The sequence below is a fragment of the Pongo pygmaeus genome, chromosome 14, assembly GCF_028885625.2.
Source record: "Pongo pygmaeus isolate AG05252 chromosome 14, NHGRI_mPonPyg2-v2.0_pri, whole genome shotgun sequence".
Taxonomy (NCBI): domain Eukaryota; kingdom Metazoa; phylum Chordata; class Mammalia; order Primates; family Hominidae; genus Pongo; species Pongo pygmaeus.
The window spans coordinates 117,107,552-117,121,379 of record NC_072387.2 but is presented as its reverse complement, the minus strand read 5'-3'; the positions used below and the strand labels follow the sequence as shown (position 1 = coordinate 117,121,379).

The 13,828-nt window shown below is 36.3% G+C and overlaps 1 protein-coding gene across 2 annotated transcripts in view; it reads left to right on the top strand.

Annotated features, from left to right (window-relative positions):
* NALF1 (NALCN channel auxiliary factor 1) overlaps nucleotides 1-8,067 on the top strand; it is a 703,465-nt gene extending 695,398 nt beyond the window's left edge. The window contains exon 3 of one of the 2 annotated variants that reach the window (XM_054446500.2): nucleotides 854-8,067. In XM_054446500.2, coding sequence (XP_054302475.1) covers nucleotides 854-1,143 — 290 coding nt within the window. In that variant the 3' untranslated portion in view covers nucleotides 1,144-8,067. The remainder of the gene's footprint in view (nucleotides 1-853) is intronic. The other variant, XM_063651135.1, reaches the window with a different exon arrangement.
* Nucleotides 8,068-13,828: the final 5,761 nt, after the last annotated feature.

The following is a 13,828-nucleotide window of genomic DNA, read 5'->3' as shown; positions in this document are numbered from 1 at the left end:
CTTCCAAAGTTTTAAGATATGCATTTGTCAATTTTAAAATAAGAACAATGTGTGTTATCAGAGGAAGAAGAGAAAAAGGGAAGGAAGAGTTTCAGCAAGGAGGAAAAAAGTGAAGAGAGAACAAGAGAAGCAGAGAGAGACAGACAATTCCTTCAAGGTACAATTGGAGGACAGATCAAATGAGAAGATGAACAGCAGAGAGACTCCTTCTGTGATGGTCCAAGCAAAAGATCATGAAGCCTCAATTGAGGCAGACTTCTATAGAAAGCAAATGGAGAAAAATAAGACAAATGTTTAGAAAATAAATCAAAATGACCCGATCACCCATTGGACACATAGATGGTTTTGCCCATTCTCCCAGAGAGGGGGAGAGAAGACTTGATGAGGCTTCTGAGAGGAAACGATGATAACATGGTTCCTAGAGCTATGACATTATGATCTGTTGCTTATTTCACTCAGCATAACTAGCTAATGTCAGTTTATGCAGTGCATTAATTGGTCACATTCCTGTGAAAGAAGAAAGGATAATTGCATGTGCTTGATCTCCAAGTTGATCCAGAACCTCAAGTTCTGATTTTGACTTAATGAAATCCTCTATTCTGTATTCCCAACGACCCAGAACTTTCGTGGTATGACTGGCAGGAATATAAAAGAACAACTTGAGGAATCTAACAATACTGGTTTGAGACCATGGGTGACTCTTTATCCAATTGTATTGACTTGATTTTCCCTTATATAAATGTCTAATTGCCTGTAAGATTTTGTGGGTTAGAATGTTAAAGCAACAGCTTCACTCTACTATGTCGCAAATGTATTTCCTTCCTGCTGACACTCTACTTCCTTCTTCCTACAGGGCTTTATGAAACCTTTCTAACCAATGATGAACCAGAATGCTGTGACGTCAGGAGAGAAGAAAAATCAAATAACCCATCCAAAGGGACCGTAGAGAAAAGCGACTCCTGTCATAGGACATCGCTCACAGTGTCATCAGCAACAAGACTGTGCAACAGCAGACTCAAGCTGTGTGTTCTTGTACTGATTCTCTTACACACAGTGCTCACAGCCTCAGCAGCACAGAATACAGCCGGACTGAGCTTTGGAGGCATCAACACGCTGGAAGAAAACTCAACCAATGAGGAGTAACGGAAGGACGAGTGTCACCACAGCAGCAGCTGGCCCACCGTGAAAAATGGCAACTGCTGTCTCATGTAACAGAAACTGGGTGCTTTTACCCTCGAATTACTTATTGCAAGGCCTTTAGGGTAAAATTTAAACAGATGGGCCTGAATCCAAACAAGGACACAACCACAGCTTTTTATTGACTAAAAGGCTGGAAAGTGACTTTAAATTTCTCACACCATTTTATACACTGTGTTTTAATGTTTGGAGGTTTTATTTGCTTTTGTTTTGGTTTGGGTTTATTTGTTTATTTTTTGCACTTGTTAATACAGGATTTATTTTGGGGGATGGTTTCTCAGAGGTAAACTAAGTCTTTTCACTGTCTCTATCTCTCTATATATTTCTAGTCATTGTGTGTGTTCATCAGATAGTTCTGTCTTTATGTCCTGTCAGTTTCTATTAGAGGAATGATTGCTATGACCTCATGGTATAGCAAAAAACAACAACAAAAAAAGAATAAAAAATAAAAAAGACAAAAAAAAGAAAACAACAAAAAATAAAAATAAAAAAAATCCCTAAGTCTCCCTTCTACCCACAGAACCAACACCTTTCCCGGCCTTTCCTTTCCCTCGCCCTCTTCTCGTCCCCTAAGCAAACAACATCCGCTTGCTTCTGTCTGTGTAACCACAGTGAATGGGTGTGCACACTTGGTGGGCCTCTGAGCCCCTGTTGCACAAACCTGAAACAGAGCAGAGCCAAGGGGGCCTGACAGGAGTTCCTTTTTAGCTGAACAAACAAGTGCTCTCCATAATAGGTGGAATCAGACAGTTAACACATTTTTATGTTGAAAACAAAATAAAAGGAAAAAAAAAAACACTATCATGAACTGTATTGCTCCAGTTCCCATCCCCAAGTGGCCCAGCCCTTTCTTGCTGGTCCAGTTGGACAGGAGCAGCTATCTAGAATCAGGATGCGGGGAGTGAGGAAGATTTTCCTTTGACAATGAAGGTGGGCTTTCATTGTGATTTTTGTTCTGTTGCAGTAATATAGGAGCACATTTTGGCCATTGTAATTACAGGGAACAAAGGGATTGTGGACACATACCTGGACTTCTTTTCCTCCCTTATTGTTGTGGAAGAGACACTAGAAATGCTCAAACACCTGCAATATACAGAATATATACAATTTTATTCCAGTATTTCCCTAACATATGGTTTAAAATTATTCCAGGTATACAGTGTATGCAATTCTGCATTATCACAGAGGAACAACTTCTTTTTTTAAAAATAAATAGGTCAGCCATTTTTATTAATGTGCAAAAACTTTATCACTCTAAAACATGCTCTAGGTAGTTGAGGAAAAGAGGTCTGATCACTGTTTGTATTTTATTTTCTTTGTGGGAACATTTCACCTGCTGAGTGTATATGAATTTGCTTTCTATAAAAGGATTTTATGAGTTTACAGTAGAATCAGTGGAAGGAAGAGTTAATAAGGGCTGTTTTTAAAAAAACAAACAAAACAAATAATTAAAAAAAAATTTTACATTCCTTCCTATTCTCTAACTACATTTGGGAAGTGCACTTCAGATAAGTTTGCAGTGTGACTGAGAGATGAAGGAAATCCATAGAAAAGGTCCTCTTAGTGAACAAAATTTAGTTATTAACTTTATAGCTATGAAATTTCCCCGGGCATTTGTTTTTGTTCAAACAGACTTTAACCTCTGCATCATACTTAACCCTGCGACATGCGTACAGTATGCATATTTTGTTTTGAAAAAAATGTTTCGTTCCAGTCTGTTAAGAATATTCAAAAATAATAAAGGTATTGCTTAATAAAATTGCTAGAATTGTTTAGCAGTACATGCACAATATTTTACTAGATTGTTTTAATAGTGTTTTGTTGAGACTGAAAATCCTAAAATGGTCTGCGCAAATACAAAAAAAAAAAAAAAAAACACCAAAAATGCAAAATTCTCCCGTTTTTGTTCCTTTTTAAAATTTTTTTTTTCTGCAAATGCAAATACATTCACATATGGACAGACACATACACATAGGCATCATATATTAATGTATGGATACATGGTGCTTTTCTGGGGACACAAGCTGAGAAAGTGAATGGCTCGGGGGAGACACATTAATTGCATTGAATTGTTGACTGTGAGACACTTGTAGAAATGAGCACTTTGGTATCCCTAACCAGTGGTGGAATACAGATTTCAATGGCGCTGGGGGGACTTCTCGGAGAAGCAGAGGAATTGAGGCTGCAAGTGATTCCTGAGGGAGAGCTCACAGGGCGATTTTATTCAGATGACCTCTAAGGGAATGGCTAGGAAGGAGTCTGTTCTGACCTTTATCTACCTCTGCTGTGGTAAGGCCACTCCATGTGCCATCTCACCATCTCTTCAGCGTTCCTCATGCTGCTTCTCCCCGTGCCATAGGCATTTCCATTCTTGCAAGAAAATGACAATGCAAGTGCAAATTCCACTCACTTTTATTGCTATGACAATAAGTTATTCTTTCTAAACACCTAGCAAAATGACGAAAAGCAGTATTCCTTAAAATATAGGTTTTCATTTTCTCAATATATTTTGAACTGACTAAAGTTCTTTACAAATACAAGAGGATCAGAAGGTTCCACTTACCCGTGTTTTAGCGTTTGTTTGGAGATAATGCCAACCAAAAGGTGGAAAACTCAAACCACTATTGCTTTACATAAGAGGTACACCCTGCTCCCCCCCCACCCCCTCAAAACACAGCTTTGAAAGTTGGGAGAAACACTGCAGTCTTCATTGTAAATATAAAGTGATAATTTAGGTGAGGAAGGAACGGTAAGGAGAGAAGGGGAATGAGTCCTTTCTCCCCATCAAGTCAGCCAGCACTGGAATAGTCTCTAATTCTGGCGGAATCTTTTTCTTGTTCATCTATTCTTATTACATGAGAATGATTTCAGTGCCTAGTATTTATTATTGTAAGTGTGTAACCACTTTCCCGCAATATTTCCACTGGACATGTTGAAGCAAAGCAGCTTCTTCTGGGGTCAGCCAGAGGATCCAAATAGGCAACGACTCCTTTCCCAAGCTCAGAAACAATCACTGATGATGCAGATTTCACTACATCCATTGATTCTTTGTAGTAGTTTTCCTGGCACACACTTGAGCATGCTTAAGGTTGTGCACATGTTCATTTTGAACAAATAAGTTCAGCCCCTGCTCCTTTGTAATCATCATCTTGTTTAGTTTTTCCTGTAGAAGATGTCTACCGTATACTGGATAATGAACTACAATATTAAAATAATTATTTCTGCAAGCAAGTTGAAAACCAAGAAAACAATATTTGTTTCATAAATGTATGGCATAGATTTCCCTGTGTTTATTATTCTTTTTATCTGCAATAGAGAAATTTCAGTTTCTGGAATATGTTAGTACTGCTAAGCTAAATGGCAAATAACATAAATAGAGTTCAATGTCAATCTTTATTGCATTTACATTTGGTGATGCGTTATATTGAACTTTTCTTGCATTAAAAAGATAGTATTTTTCCCCTCTCTCACAAGACAGTAAGTGAAAGTTGTTTTTTAAATGGCATCATTACAAAAAGTAATTTGGTTTCTTACCAATGAATTGGTACCTTAGGTACTAGAACCTGTAGTCATTAAAACAAAAGAAAATAGGCAGATAGCAGAAACAAAAGAATGACAGGAAAGAAGGAAGGAAAGAGGGGAGTGAGGGAGGGAGGGAAGAAGGGAGGGATAGAGTCAGGGATGAGGGGAAAGGAGGTTTTATATGAATGAATAAGTACATAATTTTTTCCGGGGGAAAAAAAGTAAATGAAATAAGCAATTGGATGCCAGACCCATGTGCCAAATACCTGAACTGGAATATGGCATTTGATATCTGAACAACATCAAAAACGTTAGTCTGAAGCATGATTTACATTCTTTCTCGGTAACAATGAAATTTACAATGTTCTTGCTACTCAAAGCATTAAATCAACACAGAACTGAAAGCTGCATTTTGTTTTATTTAGAACCGCAGTCAGGTACTTAATTTCTGGTTTTTTGTTTGTTTTTTGAGATGGCATCTTGCTCTGTTGCTCAAGCTGGAATGCAGTGGCAAGATCTCTGCTCACTGCAACCTCCGCTTCCTGGGTTCAAGCAATTCTCCTGCCTCAAGCCTCTTGAGTAGCTGGGACTACAGGCTTGTGCCACCACACCTGGCTAATTTGTGTATTTTTGGTAGAGATGGGGTGTCACCATGTTGGCCAGGCTAGTCTTGAACTCCTGACCTCGGGTGATCCGCCATTAGGCCTCCCAAAGTGCTGGGATTACAGGCGTGAGACACCGCACCCAGCCAGGTATTTAATTTCATAAGTATGCATATGCATATATGAGGAGACAGGGTTATATACTATGGTATATATTTAGAGAGATACAAAGATATATATATATACATACATACACACACACACACACACACACACACACATCACTTGCAAATAAAACTTCAACCAAATCATTATGTAGTCCATAACAGCACATGTATACCATAATGATGAATGATCCTACTTGTTTGTCACAGTTAGAGCAGCATGGTCATTTAAAAACCGTACCTACTTTGACCTGGGAAACAGACTCTCAAAATATCTCCATTAATGAAGAAATCACAATTTTGAAACAGGCAGAATCTCCATCTTCCAAGCTTTAACAATGTTTATAAAAAACCTAATGTAGCAGGTAGATATTGGGTGACAATGAATAAAAAGACTTTCAGTGGGGAGAAGGAAAAAAACTAAGTATAGTTTTCAAGCAATGTCTTCATGACATTTATAAGAACTATCAAACTCTGCTACAAATTCTAGAAATCCTCCAAATAATGAGAAAATGTATAGATAATCTTCTTAGCCTTGGAATAAAACTTAAGGCATGAAATAAAATATGAATGATGGTTTTTATTCTTGAGATACTGTACTTCAGGGCTATGTTTACCACAGACAAGACATTCAGATTAAACTCAGAAGAAAATCACCTGGTTATTTTGTCCCGGGCCACACAGATAGATAATGCAAATGATGGAACTCAAGCATCTTCTGATTACAAATTACACAAGCTGGCTCTGAGGCACAGTGGGATCCCTAGGTCTCAGACACACTTGAAGAGTTGAATGGATTTTCTCCATACTCCAAGATATTTGTAAAATCACTCAATCTTAAATGAAAACATCAAAATGATCAGGAAGATCTAGCGAATGTCTCAGAGTTCATTTGTCATGTTACATTTTGTTCCATGACTTTGCTGTGTTATTCAATATTTTGGAGGTAAAGGAGAAGAGGGTCTATGGGAATATTTTAATAAAATATAGATTTTTAATTTTTATTTTTAAAGTGGAGAAAAGGCACAGGATCTTAGGGCTAAGCCATGGTTTCGGTATGAGCTTTGGCTCCAGGTGACACAGGGAGGTCAATGCGAGAAGAATACTTCGTGGCAACATTGGAGGCTTAAAAGAGATAAGTAAGATAAATGTGCCTGGACACAACAGGTGCTCAGTAGTAGTTAGTTATCACGACTATTTATTCACAAAGTGAAACTGGATTGGCTTGCTCATAGGGACTGCTCCTGGAAGTTGTTCAGAATTTCTGAATTTCTTTGGCTTATCTCTTAATTACATATTTTTTTAACAACACCTCACATCCTTAATCTAGCAGACTGACCATCAATAGATTTTCAATACAGTTTGGAAGTGTTAACATATATCACAGAACTAAAGTGAGCTCTGATGACTTTTAAAATAAACAGCGCTGGCTATTTTCGATGTCCTCTCCCAAAAGGCTACTACTGACAAGCAAAAGTTAAAGGCATCTATGCAAATTGAGGTGGTTCTACAAGCAAGTGTAAATTCATCTACAGTGGTAGTAGAAATAATGACGCAACTTCAAAGTGGTTGTTAAGGCACTCATAGATCAAAAAAATATATAAATGTTTGATACCTCTGAATTCCTTAGAAAAACACTATAGTAATTTTAAACTTATGAAAATGTTTAAATTGGAACATTTATTATGAAAAATAATTAAATTGAATTAATATATATTTTAATTAACACTATAATTATTATAGAATGAAATTACAGTGAAAAAAGTTAGAAAAGCTGTTCAGTTTTTGATAAAGTATATGGAAATAGATTAAGCAGGGCTCTTGATTAAATTATTTCATTGATTTCTATCTATTTAAGTAGGTGAGAGGTGCATAGAATCAGTGGAGAGAAGGATCAGTGAAATAAATTTACAACTTCAGTTAAGATCGGGTAATGAGCATTGATCTATGAATACAGACTTTCTTCAGTGACTATTTCCCCTAAAACTCCCAGCTCACCACAGCACTGCTGCTTCAAGATTCCAGTTATTGGCATGCTAGCCAAGTAGAAGGTCATTTTTACCAAAATGCAAATTTCAACTTATGGTCATTTTCTACTGACGATTTCACTGCAAAATGGATAAAACAATAGGAAATAAAAACTACAGCAAAAGTTAAAGCTCTATATGGACGTTAAAAGAAACATCTGAATTTTATTCAGACTCTTGTTTTCTTTTTCTTCCTTTTTTTCCATATGGCATTTATTTTCACATCATGATAAGCATTCTCATGTTTGCACTTAATTTTCCTTATTTCTATTTTTCTTAGATTTGTGGATGATGTGTGGCATATTAAAAGTAGGAAGGAATGTATAAACACATGTATTATTTTTAAATTGTTTTTCTGAATATACTTAAGTACTTTTTTATGTGAATATGAACATGGAATAAAAGTACTAAAACCAGTTAATTAAGAGAGACTAAGAATGTGGAAAGGAACATTCTGGAGCATATTAGTAGCTAAAGAAATGCCTTAGATCTTAATTTCAACTTCTAAAATTATTAAAATACAAATATTAAAAAGATATAGAGGCCACTGCTAAAGTTTGTTTATGCCTTATTTCTTCGGTTGCCTAGATTATTCGTTTTAGGTGAATTTGCTTTTTCTGTCACCATGGTTATGTTAACCCAACTGATTCATCCAAAACAGAATTGGCTAAACTCCTTTATGCACATATTTATATTAGGGCTGATTATTTTGCTCATTGAGTTTCAAAAAATTATCTAGAGGACTGCGAAGTTTTCATTGCTTTACTTAATTTCTTTTTCTCTTGTGTCATTTTTCTTTCTTAATCTTGACTATTTCTCTACGCGGTTTGAAGTAACAGGGCAGAAAGTTAAGCTAATAATTTCTGCTGACTTGATGATTCATCAGTTTGACAAAAAGACCAGTGGGCCACCATTAGAAACTGAAGGCAACTCAGATGACATGGCTTAGTCTTGCTGGAATCTTAGCTTGAAAGTTGAACATCTACTCCACAATGCCACAGGATCAGTTCATGATATCATTTGCTGAAGCACTTGCCAAGAATTTCATTATTTAGAAAAAGCAGAATTAACATTTTTATCTATTATTTTTCTTTTCTTTCTTTAATCTGCAAGGCATTCAGGGGCTGTCAGTAAATAAAATCTATCAGGAACAAAATCATTTTCAAATATTTTAAACATGATTTATTCTTGATGCAAATCTTAGTGTTCTTACAATTCTAAGCAAAAGTCAAGTTGAGCTAAAGCATTTTTATTTAATTTGATTTTCTTTCTTCTGAAATGTGATACAGTAAAATCAGGTTTTGAATATGTACAAACCCATCAGGATGATCATTATACTTACATAAGTAAAATAAATGTAAAATATTCTAATATTTTCACCATATTTAGAGTCTAATATTTGCTAGATTTTTGTGTGTGTGCGTTTTTCCTTTCCCCTTCAGAAAACATAGTTTTTTATTTAATTCATGTAGTTTTTCTATAGCTTTCTGGGTCTCATCAAATTTCACATGAAACTATGCAGAGTCATATTTATGTTAAGGAAGACATGCAATTAAAACCCTACCCATTCGTTTTGTTAGTCCCAACATGTATCGAACAAAAAACTCAGGTTGTTAGATGTAGATTTGATTATCTCCCTTTATTTATTTGGGTCTCTCTCTCTCTCTCTCTCTCCCCCTCTCCCTCTCTCTCACTCTCACTCTCGCTCTCTCACTTTCTCTCTGATCTCTTTTCCTTTCAACTCAGCTTGCAGGAATGGATCTCATTTGAAATGAGCTGCACTGGTGTCAGCATGGTTGTTTAACCATGTAAACTATCTCATGATGCTTAGAATTGAAGAGAAGCTTAAACGATTGTGTCAGAAAAATATCTTAAAATACACGACATACATTAAATATATTATTAGAAAAAGTTTAGTTGTGCAGCAAAGACCTTTAATTTCAACTAAAAACTGATGCAGTAATTTATTACAATGACCCAAAAAGAAATATTCTTTTCAAAATGACTTAGGGAAGCTATCAGAGTTTGTGGGAAAAATGCTAAGGTAATACTTTCCTAAGAATAAATGTAAAGTTGCAAACAATGACTTTAAATTTTTCAAGATTAGCAGTTCAGATTTACATGTATTTTAACAAAATATAGAAAATTTACTTTCAAATCTTGGCTTTAAAAAAATCGTGTTTGAGGCCGGGCGCGGTGGCTCACGCCTGTAATCCCGGCACTTTGGGAGGCTGAGGCGGGCGGATCACAAGGTCAGGAGATCGAGACCATCCTGGCTAACACGGTGAAACCCCGTCTCTACTAAAAATACAAAAAATTAGCCAGGCGTGGTGGCAGGTGCCTGTAGTCCCAGCTACTCGGGAGGCTGAGGCAGGAGAATGGTGTGAACCCGGGAGGCAGAGCTTGCAGCGAGCCAAGATCACACCACTGCACTCCAGCCTGGGCAACAGAGCGAGACTCCATCTCAAAAAAAAAAAAAAAAAAATCGTGTTTCAACTGAAATGGATATTTATTATCTGCAAAAGTCCATTTTGTTGCATATATTGTTTAAAATAATTCTTAAGAAATTGTTACCTTTCTATTTCTATGGAGAACTAATACATTAATACAAGTCTAGCCCCCTTTTCCAAGACACAACATCCCCCACAATGCCACTGTTTGTGTTTACCCGAATACTTTCAAACGACAGTTGATCCTTGAATAACATGGGTTTGAACTGAATGAGTTCTCTTCTATGAAGATTTTCTTTGCCTCTGCCATCCCTGAGACAGCAAAACCAACCCCTCCTCATCTTCCTCCTTCAAAACGTACTCAACATTTGAAGATGATGAAGACGAAGACCTTCATGATGACTTCATAAGACTTTCCCTTAATAAATAGTAAATATACTTTTCCTTCCTTATGATTTTTTCATAACATTTTCTCTTCTCTAGCTTACTTTATTGTGAGAACACAATTCATAAGCATATAAAAGGCAGCATAGCAAGATCCCATCTCTAAAAATAAAAATTTAAAAAAAAATTAGCCTGGCAGAGGGGCAGGCACTTGTGGTCCCAGCTAACAGAGAGGCTGAGGTGGGAAGATTCCTTGAGCCCAGGAGTCTGAGATTGCAGTGATGGCACCACTGCACTCCAGCCTGAGTGGCCGTATGTGTTCATTGATTATTTCTGTTATCAGTAAGGCATCTAGTCAACAGCAGGCTATTAGTGGTTAAGTTTTGGGGGAGTCAAAATTATACATGAATTTTCAACTGTTCAGAGGTCAGAGCCCCTAACTCCCAGATTTTTCAAGGACTATCTGTATATACAATTGTAGCACTGCTGCTATAAATGTGCAGATATATTTTAAATGATCTAAGGCTAACAAAAACATATTAAGCAGTTTTTTTCATTTTAAGAATAATCTATTCAGAATGTGTATCCCTGTGCAATTAACTACAAATAGCTAAAATCTTGCAAAATATTTAGTGTATCAAAGCAGCATGTGATTTCATTTATAGAAATAAAAGACTAGTTTTCTCCTTTCTTTTACCCATGAACTTGGCTAATTAATTTTCTATTTTCCCTCAAACTTTTCTCAAAGGTGGGTATGAAGGGAAAACTTATTTTTGTGACACTAGAGAGAAATTGATGAAGCCTGGGCACAACGTTATTTGTCTCCCTGTCACAAAGTTGCAGGTGAGCTGGCCATTCATCACCTGGTGCACAGCACACCTCATCTTGACCAATAAGCACCCTTCTCCATCACAGAAGCTGTGCTATTGAGAGCACTGGGAACCAGGTCTGAATTGGAACAAGAGGCAGGAAAGCAGAATGATGTTTCTTTCTAAAATCATATAATAAACACCAATAAAATTTCTGGATAGTAATAATGTGTCTTTTGTTATTCAAAGTAGTATTACTTTGAATAGTTTTCCTCTTCATTTTATTGAAAGTTTCAGGAAGGGGGAACATACTAAAGCTTAAAATTAATACCTAATGCTTTTCATCTTGAGACCAGTATGTACATCTCGCACAGCTATGTTTTAGTTTGTATAAAATAGAGATGTAAATTACCTGCATTCATGGATTTCATTCATTTATCTGAATAAATTTACTGAGCAGCCACTATGCTCCTGGGATGGGGCTAGGCATTGGAGAAATAGATACAAAAGACATATTTTTGGACTTGCACGGGTTCTTAGACCACTGTGGAAAAATGGCATACGATTACAATGCATGTTATGTAAAAAATATGGCAAAGTTAGAGTACACTGGAAGCATTTAACTCCTATTGACAGAAGTTAGTTGCACAAAGAGTGGCACTTTAAATTTAATAATCAGATCTAAATTCAGCCAGCAAAAGACACAGAAATTTTGTCATGTGCAAAGATGGGAAACATCAAAATAGAAAGTTGGGGGAAGAGTCACTTTATAAAACAAATGATTACCTTTAGATTGAAAGAAAGTCATGACCCCTATTGAAAACAGAGGGACAAATGTCGGTATAGGATCTGTTGAGGAATGGAGAGAGTAACACTGGGGAATGCCTCAATGCTTTCTATTTTGCCTTTCAGCAGAGATGAGCAGAAGAGATTTGAAAAAGGGTTCATTTTTATAGATGTATGTAGGTATTTGTATACGTGTGTATGTGAGTTCACCCAGACATGTATGTATGTGTATTGATAACCCACTGACCCCAAAGTAAGAGAGAAATAGGATTTACCCAGTATTTACCCAAGAATCCCCGTCATCCTTATCCCAGGATTCTGCTGTCAGCAAACCAGGCTTTTTAATAGTCTCCAATCATGAGGTATTTAGAGATCTCCATGATTTGTTTTGTATTTAATGCTGCAATAACCATTCTCAGATAAACATTTTTTAGGGCTTCTTGAGATATATTTTTCTAAGGAAAGTTTATGGGTTAATAGAGCTTTAATTGTTTTGGGTATGTATTTCCAATTTTCCCTACCAACATTTCTACAAAATGCACAGAGCCATCCAGCTGTACACATGCATGCCTGCTGCATTTTCATAGAAAGTTCTTTCTACCATGAAAACATACCTTTTACTCAGTTCTCTGAACTGTGGATTTCACGTCAGGAGAGTAAAAATGTGGGTAGATATGTTCTTGGTTTTCTTTGGGGGTGGGTTCTTGAAGAAAGAGACAACAAACAAGAATAGGCAACTTCAGGTCTCCAAACCACAGAACTGGCAAATATAGCTAAACCGGAAGGGGACAGTCATTTTCAAGTGTTGTGTTTTTTTAAAATATCAGGTAATTTTTAAAGTCTAAGTTTAATATAACTTTATCAGCAATCAAAAAAAAAAAACTGGTCAACTTAAATGATCTTAGTCGTCTTTTCTATGAGGATCTCTTCTTGATGTAAAATATCCAAAGGCCCTGTTCACACCTTAGGACACCAGTTAGCATTCGTTTCTATTGATCAAGAAATATATATACAGATGCTCTTCGACGTACAATGAGGTGCCATCCTGATAAACCCATAATAAGTTGAAAATATTCCAGGTAAAACGCGCATTTGGTACAAGTACACCTAACCTACTGAACATCATAGTTAGTCCTGCCTACCTTAAACATGCTCGGAACACTTACATTAGCCTACAGTTGAGCAAAATCATCTCACACAAAACCAATTTTTTTTTTTTTTTGAGATGTAGTTTCACTCTTGTTGCCCAGGCTAGAGTACAGTGGCACAATCTCAGCTCACTGCAACCTCTGCCTCCTGAGTTCAAGTGATTCTCCTGCCTCAACCTCCCAAATAGCTGGGATTACAGGCATGTGCCACCACACCCAGCTAATTTTGTATTTTTAGTAGAGATGGGGTTTCACAGTGTTTGTCAGACAAAACCTATTTTATAGTGAAGTGTTGAGTATCTCATTTAATTTATTGATGTTCTATTGAGTGTACATCACTTTTAAACCATCGAAAAGTTTAAAATCATTAAGTCAAACATCATCTGTCAAACCATTATAGTTGAGGACCGTCTCAAATCTGTAATATGAAACATTACATTACATATTTATGTATCATATAATACTTCAATTATATAAAATGAATTTACATATGAATCGAAATAGTATCCACAAATATTTAACAATATATGTACATATATTTCATTTTGCATAGTGTAGACTCCTAGAAATTAGGTCATTGCCTGCCTACTCCAAATATCATCTAAATACCATCCAAAGGTTGAAAACTAGTTCCTCAATTATGTTAACATTTTAGTGGAAACATTAAAATGGTAGTAACCATAAGCTTGCCATTAATCCAGTAATGACATCAGATTTGAAGATTTATGTTCAATTTTAG